Source organism: Salmo trutta, chromosome 12 (genome assembly GCF_901001165.1).
Source record: "Salmo trutta chromosome 12, fSalTru1.1, whole genome shotgun sequence".
In the NCBI taxonomy this organism is placed as follows: Eukaryota; Metazoa; Chordata; class Actinopteri; order Salmoniformes; family Salmonidae; genus Salmo; species Salmo trutta.
This window is the reverse complement of record NC_042968.1, coordinates 29,908,848-29,922,512: the sequence shown is the minus strand read 5'-3', so window position 1 is coordinate 29,922,512 and position 13,665 is coordinate 29,908,848. Positions and strand designations below refer to the sequence as shown.

Here is a 13,665-nt window from a genome sequence, read left to right as displayed (position 1 = left end):
GCGACAGACAGCGAGCGAGAGAGAGCGACAGACAGCGAGCGAGAGAGAGCGACAGACAGCGAGCGAGAGAGAGCGACAGACAGCGAGCGAGAGAGAGCGACAGACAGCGAGCGAGAGAGAGCGACAGAGCGAGCGAGCGAGAGCGACAGAGCGAGCGAGCGAGAGCGACAGACAGCGAGCGAGAGAGAGCGACAGACAGCGAGCGAGAGAGAGCGACAGACAGCGAGCGAGAGAGAGCGACAGACAGCGAGCGAGAGAGAGCGACAGACAGCGAGCGAGAGAGAGCGACAGAACAGACAGCGAGCGAGAGAGAGCGACAGACAGCGAGCGAGAGAGAGCGACAGACAGCGAGCGAGAGAGAGCGACAGACAGCGAGCGAGAGAGAGCGACAGACAGCGAGCGAGAGAGAGCGACAGACAGCGAGCGAGAGAGAGCGACAGACAGCGAGCGAGAGAGACAGACAGCGAGCGAGAGAGACAGACAGCGAGCGAGAGAGACAGACAGCGAGCGAGAGAGACAGACAGCGAGCGAGAGAGAGAGAGAGAGAGAGAGAGAGCACAACAGACAGAGAGGGAGACAGAGAGAGAGAGAGAGCGACAGAGAGAATATCTGTCCAATTCCCAACATGGAAATTTAAAGCAGAGCCAATAAAATTCTACCACATTCACATAAAGACTTTAGCAATGTCCTTGGAAAAGCATTCCTTCCTAAAAGGATGATCTGTGATAACAGCATAAAAGCAGAATACATAAAAGCAGAATACATAAAAGCAGAATACAGGCGTATGTACCTTTAACCGCTCTTTGTTTTACATGTTTCACTGCATTGATTTAGTGCCAGTGGAATACTTATCATGTATTATTAAACAGGATTGACTGGAGACCCTGGCTCTACCGGAGGCCTTACAGTCAACTGTAATGGTGTTACACAAGTTCCTAAAGTACCACTAGACGTTCCTTTAAAAGTTGCAGTGGGGAACCTGTAGGCAGGCCAAGATTTTATCTAGTAGTTTTCAGGTTACATTTCTATTTCAATTCAAAAGATGAATCAACATTTGATTCAACAACCGAAAATTGTATTTATTTTCAAAGATGATTTTTCTTTTCATTACTCAAATTCCAAGTGACTTATTGAATTGATGGGAGTTGAAAAGGAATTGACCCCACATCAGGTGTATGGTAAACCAGGTATGTGACACCTCTCCTACAGTACAGTACCTTCTCTGTGACGGTGCGGGCACACTCTATGAGCTCTCTCTTGGTGTAACTGTCTGAGGGGGTGATCTGCAGCGCTCCAGCCTTCTGCACCAGGAAGATACAGCCGTGACCCAGCTCCTGGACACCAGCCTTGATCTGGAAACCAATCTGGAGGGAGACAGAACCAGCATAGGAGATACCAATCAACCCAAGACATAACTTAATGCTAACCTAATAAGGTGACAAAATAAAGATTTAATTGAATACTCTCTGGTTGTACATTTGAATCCAGGTTATCTGGTACCAGGTTTGTTGAGTAGAAAGCAGATTAGAGTGACGTAGTAGTCAAATTGGGACAATAGAGATGGGTGGATAGATGGATGGGATTGACTGTAGTGGTTGGATACCTCCTGGGGTTCTGCAGTGTGCGCGGCCAGACGTCCCTGCAGGGCCAGCTGGCTGTAGTCTGTGGTCACCCGAGAGGCCAGACCCCCCATCTCCTCTGGACACGTCACAGACTTGGTCATCTAGAGGACAGAGACACCAGTCAACATTAACACAAGACTTCCTGAATCCTTGAAAGGAATAGAGAAAACTATTCAACACAGAGCCTGCTGGAGGAAGTTTGTGGATGACTTGTGGTCCACAGGAAGACAAAGGGGTTAAGTCCTGAAACAAGACGTTTGGATAATTCTTTCAAAGAATGTTGGCTATGTTACCGTAAAGCACTTTGTGACAAATGTTGTCGTAAAGAGGGCTTTATAAATACAATTACATTGATTGATCGCTCTAGAGATAAATTGTTAAACAAAAATACATAGGTATTTCCATCTGAATCCAATTTACCATTTCCTGGGCGGTGACCGCAATGGCCTTGGAGTATTTCACCATGGTAGTCTGGTAGTCTACAAACGATCCTTCTGGTTCAGGAGAAGTCCCCTCGTCCAGCTGAGGAGAGGAAACAAACATAGAAAACCCTTACTCAACCAAAAATAAACCCTCATTCAAACAATAAAAAATATTAACATCCTAATCCCCTCAAAAACAAAAAATCAACCCTTTTTCAACCAAACATACAAAACCTTATTCTAACTAAAAACCAGACCTTATTCAACCAAACATAAAATCCTTAAGCCAAACATACAACCCTTATTCAACCTGCATTATCAACTCCCTTGGCCCAGTGATCTGTTTTAACATACTTCCTTACTAACAACTTCCTGGCAAAGTATCCACCTTCATAATATCATAATGAATATGCACTAGAGGTTGACTGATTAATCAGAATGGCCGATTAATTAGGGCTGATTTCAAGTTTTCATAACAATCGGAAATCGGTATTTTTGGACGCTGATTTTTTTATTTTTAGACCTTTATTTAACTAGGCAAGTCAGTTAAGAACACATTAATATTTTCAATGACGGCCTAGGAACGGTGGGTTAACTGCCTTGTTCAGGGGCAGAACGACAGATTTTTACCTTGTCAGCTCGGGGATTCAATCTTGCAACCTTACGGTTAACTAGTCCAACGCTCTAACCACCTGCTTTACATTGCACTCCACGAGGAGCCTGCCTGTTTCGCGAATGCAGTAAGAAGCCAAGGTAAGTTGCTAGCTAGCATTAAACGTATCTTATAAAAAAAACAATCAATCATAATCACTAGTTAACTACACATGGTTGATGATATTACTAGTTTATCTAGCCTGTCCTGCGTTGCATATAATCGCTTAGGTACACGTTGCTCCAACCATAAACATCAATGCCTTTCTTAATTTCTTAAAATCAATACACAAGTATATATTTTTAAACCTGCATATTTAGTTAATATTGCCCGCTAACATGAATTTCTTTTAACTAGGGAAAATGTGTCACTTCTCTTGCAAACAGAGTCAGGGTATATGCAGCAGTTTGGGCCGCCTGGCTCGTTGCAAACTGTGAAGACAATTTCTTCCTAACAAAGACAGCCGACTTCGCCAAACGGGGAATGATCTAACAAAAGCGCATTTGCGAAAAAAGCACAATCATTGCACGACTGTACCTAACCATAAACATCAATGCCTTTCTTAAAATCAATACACAGAAGTATATATTTTTAAACCTGCATATTTAGCTAAAAGAAATCCATGTTAGCAGGCAATATTAACCAGGTGTAATTATGTCATTTTGCATTCATTGCACGCAGAGTCAGGGTATATGCAACAGTTTGGGCCGCCTGGCTCGTTGTGAACTAATCTGCCAGAATTTTACGTAATTATGACATAACATTGAAGGTTGTGCAATGTAACAGGAATATTTAGACTTAGGGATGCCACCCGTTAGATAAAATACGGGTGGCATCCCTGACAGGAAAAACGTTTTGTTTTCGTGATGATAGGTCATTAATATGGTCGAATCCGGAAACTAAGGCTCCTATTTCTGTGTGTTATTATGTTATAATTAAATCTATGATTTGATAGAGCAGTCTGACTGAGCGATGGTAGGCAGCAGCAGGCTCGTAAGCATTCATTCAAAATAGCACTTTCGTGCATTTTGCCAGCAGCTCTTCGCAATGCATTGCACTGTTTATGACTTCAAGCCTGTCAACTCCCAAGATTAGACTGGTGTAACCGATGTGAAATGGCTAGCTAGTTAGCCGGGTGCGCGCTAATAGCGTTTCAAATGTCACTCGCTCTGAGACTTGGAGTAGTTGTTTCCCCTTGCTCTACATGGGTAATGCTGCTTCGAGGGTGGCTTTTGTCGATGTGTTCCTGGTTCGAGCCCAGGTAGGAGCGAGGAGAGGGACGGAAGCTATACTGTTACGCTGGCAATACTAAAGTGCCTATAAGAACATCTAATAGTCAAAGGTGTATGAAATACAAATCGTATAGAGAGAAATAGTCCTATAATAACTACAACCTAAAACTTCTTACCTGGGAATAGTGAAGACTCATGTTAAAAAGGAACCACCAGCTTTCATATGTTCTCATGTTCTGAGCAAGGAACTTAAACGTTAGCTTTCTTACATGGCACATATTGCACTTTTACTTTCTTCTCCAACACTTTGTTTTTGCATTATTTAAACCAAATTGAACATGTTTCATTTATTTGAGGCTAAATTGATTTTATTGATGTATTATATTAAGTTAAAATAAGTGTTCATTCAGTATTGTTGTAATTGTCATTATTACAAATAAAAAATGTAAAAAAAAAAATAAAAATAAAAAAATCGGCCGATTAATCGGTATTGTTTTTTTTTTGGTCCTCCAATATATTGGTTTCGGTATCGGCGGTGAAAAATCATAATCGGTCGACCTCTAATATGCACATTAGCTCATTCCAATCCATCATTAGCCTATCAGTCTGTAAATATACTGTCACTTATTAGACACCCGTCATTACGATGTCAGCCACTTTACCACAACTCAGAGTAAGACACAAATGGTTCCCAAATGGATGCTTCTGGCATGCTGGCTGGAATGTGTACTGACGATAATAGTGATAGACTGGTATCCACTATGTTAAATCCTGTAATTCACCTCCACAACAAATGCAGATTAAAGAACGCTGTTATCTCAGCAAATTATCTCAACAGATTATCCCCATTTATTCAAGTCAGACACATTCATACAGAGTTCATAGGAATGTACATTAATGATTTATGACATAAACCGCAGCATAGATGCAGATCAAATTGGAGACAAAACACAGCATGTCAGATTCTACAGCTTGCCCAGACCACTTGTTGAGAGAGAGATGCAACAAGCTGTTTCAACATTCGAGGCTTCTTCTTCCTACACAGCCAAAGATATTGATTCTTTACAATGCAACTGATAACCATAATGACAAAAGCACTCTCGATCCCTCTCATTGCCAGTCTTACGACAGTATGTTGACATGGAGCGGTGTTGCTGCATCTTCCACTCAGCCTGCCCATGGCCTCAATGGAATCCACCATGCCCCCCACACCCCACTCATCCTGCCCCCCACAACCCACTCATCCTGCCCCCCGTCACCCCCACTCATCCTGCCCATGGCCTCAATGGAATCCACCATGCCCCCCACCCCCCACTCATCCTGCCCCCCGTCAGCCTGCCCATGGCCTCAATGGAATCCACCATGCCCCCCACCCCCCACTCATCCTGCCCCCCGTCACCCCCACTCATCCTGCCCATGGCCTCAATGGAATCCACCATGCCCCCCACCCCCCACTCATCCTGCCCCCCCGTCAGCCTGCCCATGGCCTCAATGGAATCCACCTTGCCCCCCACCCCCCACTCATCCTGCCCCCCGTCACCCCACTCACCCTGCCCATGGCCTCAGCGATGGAGTCCACCATGGCGCCCACCATACCCCCTTCGCTGGCTGCCTCGTTCAGGGTCACCATGATGTCATCCACGGCCTCCCTCATCAGCTGAGCAGCCTCCGCTATGGCATCATGGGTATGGGACGCCTTCATACAGACAGAGATACATACAGTTGAAGTCTGAAGTTTACATACACTTATGTTGGAGTCATTAAAATTAGTTTATAAACCACTCCACAAATTTCTTGCCAAAACTATAGTTTGTTAACAAGTCGGTTAGGACATTTACCTTGTGCATGACAAGTAATTTTTCCAACAATGTTTTACAGACAGATTATTTCACTTATAATTCACTGTATCACAATTCTAGTGGGTCAGAAGTTTACATACACTAAGTTGACTGTGCCTTTAAACAGCATGGAAAATTACAGAAAATGATGTCATTGCTTTAGAAGCTTCTGATAGGCTAATTGACATTATTTGAGTCAATTGGAGGTGTCCCTGTGGATGTATTGCAAGGCCTACCTTCAAACTCAGTGCCTCTTTGCTTGACATCATGGGAAAATCAAAAGAAATCAGCCAAGCCCTCAGGATTTTTTTTTTAGACCTCCACAAGTCTGGTTCGTCCTTGGGAGCAATTTCCAAACACCTGAAGGTACCACGTTCATCTGTACAAACAATAGTACGCAAGTATAAACACCATGGGACCACGCAGGAAGGAGATGCGTTCTGTCTCCTAAAGATGAACGTACATCAGTGTGAAAAGTGCAAATCAATCCCAGAACAACAGCAAAGGACCATGTGAAGATGCTGGAGGAAACAGGTACAAAAGTATCTATATCCACAGTATAATGTGTCCTATATCAACATGACCTGAAAGGCCGCTCAGCAAGGAAGAAGCCACTGCTCCAAAACCGCCATAAAAAAGCCAGACTACGGTTTGCAAATGCACATGGGGACAAAGATGGTACTTTTTGGAAAAATATCCTCTGGTCTGATGAATAGAACTGTTTGCCATAATGACCATTGTTATGTTTGGAGGAAAAAGGGGGTGGCTTGCAAGCCGAAGAACACCATCCCAACCGTGAAGCACGGGGGTGGCAGAATCCTGTTGTTGGGGTGCTTTGCTGCAGGAGGGACTGGTGCACTTCACAAAATAGATGGCATCATGAGGTAGGAAAATTAGGTGGATATATTGAAGCAACATCTCAAGACATCAGTCAGGAAGTTAAAGCTTGGTCGCAAACGGGTCTTCCAAGTGGACAATGACCCCAAGCATACTTTCAAAGTTGTGGCAAAATGGCTTAAGACAACAAAGTCAAGGTTTGGAGTGGCCATCACAAAGCCCTGACCTCAATCACATAGAAAATTTGTGGACAGAACTGAAAAAGCGTGTGTGAGCAAGGAGGCCTACAAACCTGACTCAGTTACACCAGCTCTGTCAGGAGGAATGGGCCAAAATTCACCCAACTTATTGTGGGAAGCTTGTGGAAGGCTACCCGAAATGTTTGACCCAAGTTAAACAATTTAAAGGCAATGCTACCAAATACTAATTGAGTGTATGTAAACGTCTGACCCATTGGGACTGTGATGAAAGAAATAAAAGCTGAAATAAATTCTCTACTATTATTCTGACATTTCACATTCTTAAAATAAAGTGGTGAGCCTAACTGACCTAAGACAGGGAAGTTTTACGAGGATTAAATGTCAGGAATTGTGAAAAACTGAGTTTAACCTCTACGGGCCACGGGGGCAGTATTGAGAATTTTGAAAAAAATATGTGCCCATTTTTAACTGCCTCCTACACCAACTCAGAAGCTAGGATATGCATATTATTAACACATTCGGATAGAAAACACTCTGAATTTTCTAAAACAGTTTGAATGGTGTCTGTAAGTATAACAAAACTCATATTGCAGGCAAAAACCTGTGAAAAATAGATTAAAAAAAAATGAGAATTTTGTGACTGTACTATTTAGTGTCATTGTTTTAAAGATACCACAGTGAGAAAGGATTCAGTTCGCAACTCCTACTGCTTCCACTAGATGTCAACGATCTTTAGAAAGTTGTTGGAAGCATCTGTCATGAATACAGACTGAATTAGAAAGCTTACAAGTTGACACGTCATCACTTCATTTTTTGCGCCTGCGCATGAATCTGAGAAGAGTGCCTTTGTCATTATCGTTTATTCTAGACACTTGATAGGTTGTGTGAAAATATTACTGATGTTTACTGATGTTTCACGTTAAAAATGGACCAAAAGATTAATGCTGAACAACGTTTGACATGTTTAAACAAACGTAAATAGATTATTTACTAGGTTTTCTTTAGCTTTTCGACGTGACTTTACACTGCCCACCTCATTTTGTGGGAGCCTACTGAACGCTAACTATTTGGACATAAATTATGAACTTTGTCAAAAGAAACCACATTTGTTCTGGACCTGGGATCTCTGGCAGCGCCTTCTGATGGAGATAATCAAAGGTAAGGGGATATTTAGAATGTTATTATCGATATTAGATGATGCTAATGCTAACGGTATAGCTTAGCTTAGCTTAGCATATAGCTTATTGTTGTTAGCATAGTACCCAGTTTATGCAAAATGTGATTTCCCAGTAAAGTTATTTTGAGATCTGGCCATTCGGTAGCAATTACGAGATGATAATATATTATTCTTTGAATGACAATATTATAATTTACCAATGTTTTCGAATAGTAATTCCGTGATTTGTAATGCTGGATTCACTGGGTGCATTCGAGCCGAAAAAAATTCTGAATTTCACCGCGACTGTAAATGCTGTTTTTGGATATAAATATGAACTTGATGGAACTAAAAATGCATGTATTGTATAACATAATGTCCTATGAGTGTCATCTGATGCAGATTGTCAAAGGTAAGTGCATAATTCTAGCTAGTTTTCTGTCTGTTGATGCCCTTCTTTGAATTGGCTAAACATTACACGCAGCTATTGTCAATGTACTCTCCTCACATAACCTAACTTTATGCATTCTCCGTAATGCCTCTGAAAATCGGACAGCGTGGTTAGATTTAGGAGATATATCTTTCAAATGGAGGAAAATAGTTGATTATTTGATTTTTTGAAATGATTACTCTTGCAGTTTTGAATTCCCCGCCATGGTCACATGACAATGAATCCCAATACCGGGATAAGATCGGGATAAGATCCTCAACAATGTATTTGGCTAAGGTGTATGTAAACTTCCGACTTCAACTGTATATGTTAGGAAGTGAAGAGACTACTAGTCTAAGTTAAACTTAGAAAAGTGCATCTATTAGTTATTGTTCAAACAACATACGTATTAGTTATTAGCAACTGTATAGGTTATATTGCATAATCCATAAAGATGAGGTGGAATTTCCCTTTTGTGTGATTTATAAATCCAATCAATTAAAGTTGCTGTAAAGTGCAATGATGGTAGGCTTTAGATAGTGTTTTTCAAAAACCCAAAGTCCTGTTAAACTGTGAAGGTTCACCCTGGGGTAGGGTTGGGCCGGGCCATATATCCTATTTTAAGGTATGGATCCACATACCCGTATGGATTTTTACAATACGGTCTATGACGATATGCTGATACAGTGCTAAATACATGGAAAGTTGGATTACTTCACTGTCAGTTTTGTCCTAGTTGAGTATAAAACAAATATAAAGGAAAAAGCCCATTAAAAACACTTATAATTCATTTTTGCCATCCCAGGGGCATGCACTACTCATAAAACAGGTTTAGAACTTGTATTATTCAGATACTTCAAAATAACATCATATACTGTCATAAATTAGAAAAATATCTTGACATGATATTTTGGCCCTATCACCCATATTTTTCCATACCTTGGGGTTTCCTCCTCCCTCCTTGGCTGCGTAGATCATCTGCAGGGCGGACTCTGCCAGGGTCTTAGTCTGGTCCAGGAAGGCCATCTGCTGCTGGTGGACCTGCAGCTTGGACGCCACGCCCACCGACGCCCTGATCAGAGGCTCATAGTAGCCCGCCAGCTGGGTCACCTGGGAAGGAAAGGGGTCAAGGGTCAGAGGTTAATGTGTCAGACTGATTATTGTTGCGTTCCAGATCGTCATAAAATGTTAAAAACCTGGAGCGCAGCTATTGACTGCACCTGACAGGTGATATAGACCTAGTACTGGTAACAGTGATGATGCTGCAACTAGTTACCTTGTGTCCTAGTTGGGCAGCTTCCCCTCTGGCGGCTGTAGATATTGGGTCGATCAGGTATCCAATCTCTTGCACTGTGGACGTCAGCTGCTCTTGCAAGGCCTGATGGGATTGATCAGAGTAAAATAATATCAACATTGGTCATTATGCAAGGCATGTTGTGGTTCTGTGGCAATTCTGACGCTCCCTGTCCAAACTGCTTTTAACTTCATTCAAATGGCAGTTGGTCTCAACTAGCAGTAGCCCTGATCAAAGATCTGTAGCCCACTAACGGACAGAGAGATTGAGAGAGATGGGTAAAGGGAGAGAAGGATGGATAGAGAGAGAATGAGAGGGAGGGGGGGGTTGCCTGTGGGTCAGCAGAGCGTGTAGCATCTCATTAACGATCATTACCTCCAGTGAGATGTCATCCCTGCTGGCCAGGTTCTGGCTGACTGCGGCTAGCGAGGCCTGCTCAATGTTCCGGATACATCTGTTGATGTTATCTATGGAGTAGTCACACTCCCTCTGGCCTGGAGCCTTGTCCCTGAGAGGCGGAGAGAGAGAAAGAGAGAGGGTAGAGAGGGAAAGAGGATGAAATAAATAAAAAGAGCATGTTTATTTATCTATGTCAGCTGGCAGGCATCCAACAGGATCAGAGAGAACTGGAGAGATGTCGAATTCTAACAAACCATCAGTAAGCCGATCAACAGCCTTGAGCCAAATCAGCCAATCAGAGATCAAGGATGTACATTATGGTCTTGTCCAACCTTTGAAGGTTATTATAACTGCTTATCATAACTTAATTAGTTATAACAGCTGTCCATGTCCAGGCCAGTAAGATGTGCAGTGCTGTCACTGTGCCAACCTGATGGCCGTGATGAGACCTTTGATGGAGTCGGACACAGTCCGAGAGTGGCCAGCCAGGACCGACCAGGTGGGTGGGTCTTTGGGGTTAATAACCAGTGAACGTGCAGTCTTCAACAGGTGGGTGGAGCTGTCCAGCATGGCGCGAGCTGATAGGAGGATGGGCTCCTGAGCGGCAGAGCCCTGCACATAACAAAAGATGAACATCTCCATGACAACCATGAAAATTAAAATGTTTAACGTAAATGTTTTCTACACCCACAATGTCATTGCAGTTTGTCTCACAGAGTTCAAAGGAGCACCATGTTTAGAAATGGTCAGAAGTCATACCTCATTGCTGATCTGAGCAGGGACGCTGGCGAACTCTGGATTAGACGCAAACGCTGTGAGATTCTCAACAGCCTCTATGAGTGGAGCTGTGGCCACCAGACATGTGTTCCTATTCTCCTGAGAGAAATCACCATCCAGAGCCTCGAGAGAAAGAAATGGAGAATCCCAGGTCAATATACACATAATGGGCCAGTCTATCAGTTCAAAAAACCTCATTGGAGTCTGCAGTCTTACCTTTATAGTTTTGACCAGGTTGGCTGTGCTGTTGGCCACCTCCTTGGCAGACTGGACAAAGTGTCTCTTGGCTGTGGGGTTGGCTGTCTTGGAGGAGGCCAGGCGACAGGCGTTGCAAAGAGCTGACGTGTGCTTCGCTACGATGGTGGCAGACGACAGCACCTGAAAACAGCCACCATACCAGTCTCAGAAAGCCATACCCTAAATGGAAACATTGGTACGTGGTGGGAGGCAACCCGGACGTCTAGACAATGAGCCATAACACGTCAGATGAAGGACAACAACAAACAAATCAGCAGCTCGGGATTATTCTAAAGTAGAGGACAAGAGATAAACATGACAACATGTGGAACAGCTGATGGCTCATAAACATCTCATTTCAATAGACTCTTCAAATCAACCCAAGGTGACTAGTTAGTAAACAAATAAAACCAAACAAACCTGTGTTATTATGTCCCAACTGACCTGTGAGGGGCTGCTGTCCGGATCCACCAGGTTCTGACAGGCCATCTGGATCGCCTGATTGGCTCGTGCAAACTGGATGGCGTCGACCAACCCCTGATGCCCTGCCTGACTGTTGGGGTCAGACACGCCCACCAGGTAGGAGGCCTGAGGAGAGGGGACAGGAGGAGAGACATCAGCATACTGTAGAGGAGAGGAGACAGGAGGAGAGACATCAGCATACTGTAGAGGAGAGTGGACAGGAGGAGAGACATCAGCATACTGTAGAGGAGAGGAGACAGGAGGAGAGACATCAGCATACTGTAGAGGAGAGGAGACAGGAGGAGAGACATCAGCATACTGTAGAGGAGAGGGGACAGGAGGAGAGACATCAGCATACTGTAGAGGAGAGGGGACAGGAGGAGAGACATCAGCATACTGTAGAGGAGAGGGGACAGGAGGAGAGACATCAGCATACTGTAGAGGAGAGGGGACAGGAGGAGAGACATCAGCATACTGTAGAGGAGAGGAGACAGGAGGAGAGACATCAGCATACTGTAGAGGAGAGGGGACAGGAGGAGAGACATCAGCATACTGTAGAGGAGAGTGGACAGGAGGAGAGACATCAGCATACTGTAGAGGAGAGGAGACAGGAGGAGAGACATCAGCATACTGTAGAACCAGACGTGGGTCTCATAGTAGCAGAAAACTGCTAGGCTACAATGTTAGCAGCTTAAATAGCAGCTTTTTACTGAACACAGCATCTGGTCTATACACAGATGGACAGAGCCTACTCATTTGTGATATATTGATGTAGTAAGGGAAAACCCAGAAATGGACAGTAGTGGAAAAACAAAAGTCCACACTACTCTCTTTCTACACTAGCACAACACTCCCTAGCTCAAGCAGAACACACATAGGGTGCTCACATATTCACACAGTATGTCTGGTAGGTCCAGAGCAGGTACTCCGTAGCATGTCCTCACCTGTCCTGCAGCCTCAGTGAGCCCACACAGGGCCTTGGAGGCCAGTCCCACACAGCCCCCAAACGCTGGCACATCTCCGGTTTTACAGTTCTGAGAAATGCCAGCCATGGACTCTCCCAGGACCTGAAAGAACAGGGGGAACAGAGGAAAAGAGCAGAAGGGAGGGATTAAGCTGTAGCATTCCTCAGCCAGGCAGGTCACCGCTCTCTCTCTGCTCTCCCTCCCATCTCTCCATCTCTACTCGTTTCCATCTGTCTGGAGGTTGTGGTTATGCTTGCTCTTTCAGCAGCGCTCAGGGTCGTGGCCCTCCCTACCTTGGAGTTCTCCATGACGCTCTCGATGCAGTCGAAGTAGGAGAGGTTGCTGACTGGCTCGTTGGGGTTGGCTAGCATTCCTTTCACCGCCTGAGAGGAGAGGGAAAACCTCTCTTAACATCTAGAAGGGGACTTGCTAATGTAACTTAAACCAAAGGAACCCATTATAGATACGACTTAAATGAGCTACATGAAAACATTCTCCTAGAGCACTCCCATAATCTATACATTTAACATAACCCACTTTAATGATGCTACTATCCAATCTCTCATAACAAAGGCTGCTACAGATGACACTGCTTTGACTAACACCATTACTGCTCCAATTAACACTCCTGCTACCACCACTATGACTGCAGCTGTTATCAGTAAAGCTAATGTTATTGATGTAAGCTATTGATGTTGATGGTACCTCCAGCTCTCGTAGGGCATTGTCACACTCCTTCTGTCCCGGGGCCTGCTGTGTGGCCAGTGTGATTAGCTGGTTAATGCTCTCTGTCACTGCTCTGAAACACAGGATGGGATGGAGAGGAGTGAGAGAGAGAAACCGAGAGAGAAGTTCAAAATGAGAGGCACTTAGACCAGCGTTCAGCTCCATTACACAAACACAAGGTCCCAGGGTGGGTGGGTGGGTGGGTGGGTGGGTGGGTCTGTCTGTCTGTCTGTCTGTCTGTCTGTCTGTCTGTCTGTCTGTCTGTCTGTCTGTCTGTCTGTCTGTCTGTCTGTCTGTCTGTGTAGAATTCCAGCAGGCTTCAGTGAGCCAGTCAGACATTTCAGTCACACACCTCCCTCTTAACCTTCCAATTACCAGACAGGAAATTAACAGCCTCCACAAGCCTGAAGGGAGAC

General features: G+C 44.2%; 1 protein-coding gene across 4 annotated transcripts in view; it reads right to left on the bottom strand.

Moving 5' to 3' along the window:
• LOC115203319 (talin-2) overlaps positions 1-13,665 on the bottom strand; it is a 135,380-nt gene that overhangs the window by 23,411 nt on the left and 98,304 nt on the right. For all 4 annotated transcript variants that reach the window (XM_029767905.1, XM_029767906.1, XM_029767907.1 and 1 more), the window contains exons 32-45: positions 13,229-13,322; positions 12,817-12,906; positions 12,503-12,625; positions 11,541-11,684; positions 11,076-11,237; positions 10,842-10,982; positions 10,513-10,694; positions 10,059-10,191; positions 9,666-9,767; positions 9,329-9,499; positions 5,478-5,624; positions 2,043-2,144; positions 1,604-1,723; positions 1,218-1,364 (exon numbers count right to left, since the gene is read on the bottom strand). In XM_029767905.1, the coding sequence (XP_029623765.1) occupies positions 1,218-1,364; positions 1,604-1,723; positions 2,043-2,144; positions 5,478-5,624; positions 9,329-9,499; positions 9,666-9,767; positions 10,059-10,191; positions 10,513-10,694; positions 10,842-10,982; positions 11,076-11,237; positions 11,541-11,684; positions 12,503-12,625; positions 12,817-12,906; positions 13,229-13,322 (1,858 nt within the window). The remainder of the gene's footprint in view (positions 1-1,217; positions 1,365-1,603; positions 1,724-2,042; positions 2,145-5,477; positions 5,625-9,328; positions 9,500-9,665; positions 9,768-10,058; positions 10,192-10,512; positions 10,695-10,841; positions 10,983-11,075; positions 11,238-11,540; positions 11,685-12,502; positions 12,626-12,816; positions 12,907-13,228; positions 13,323-13,665) is intronic.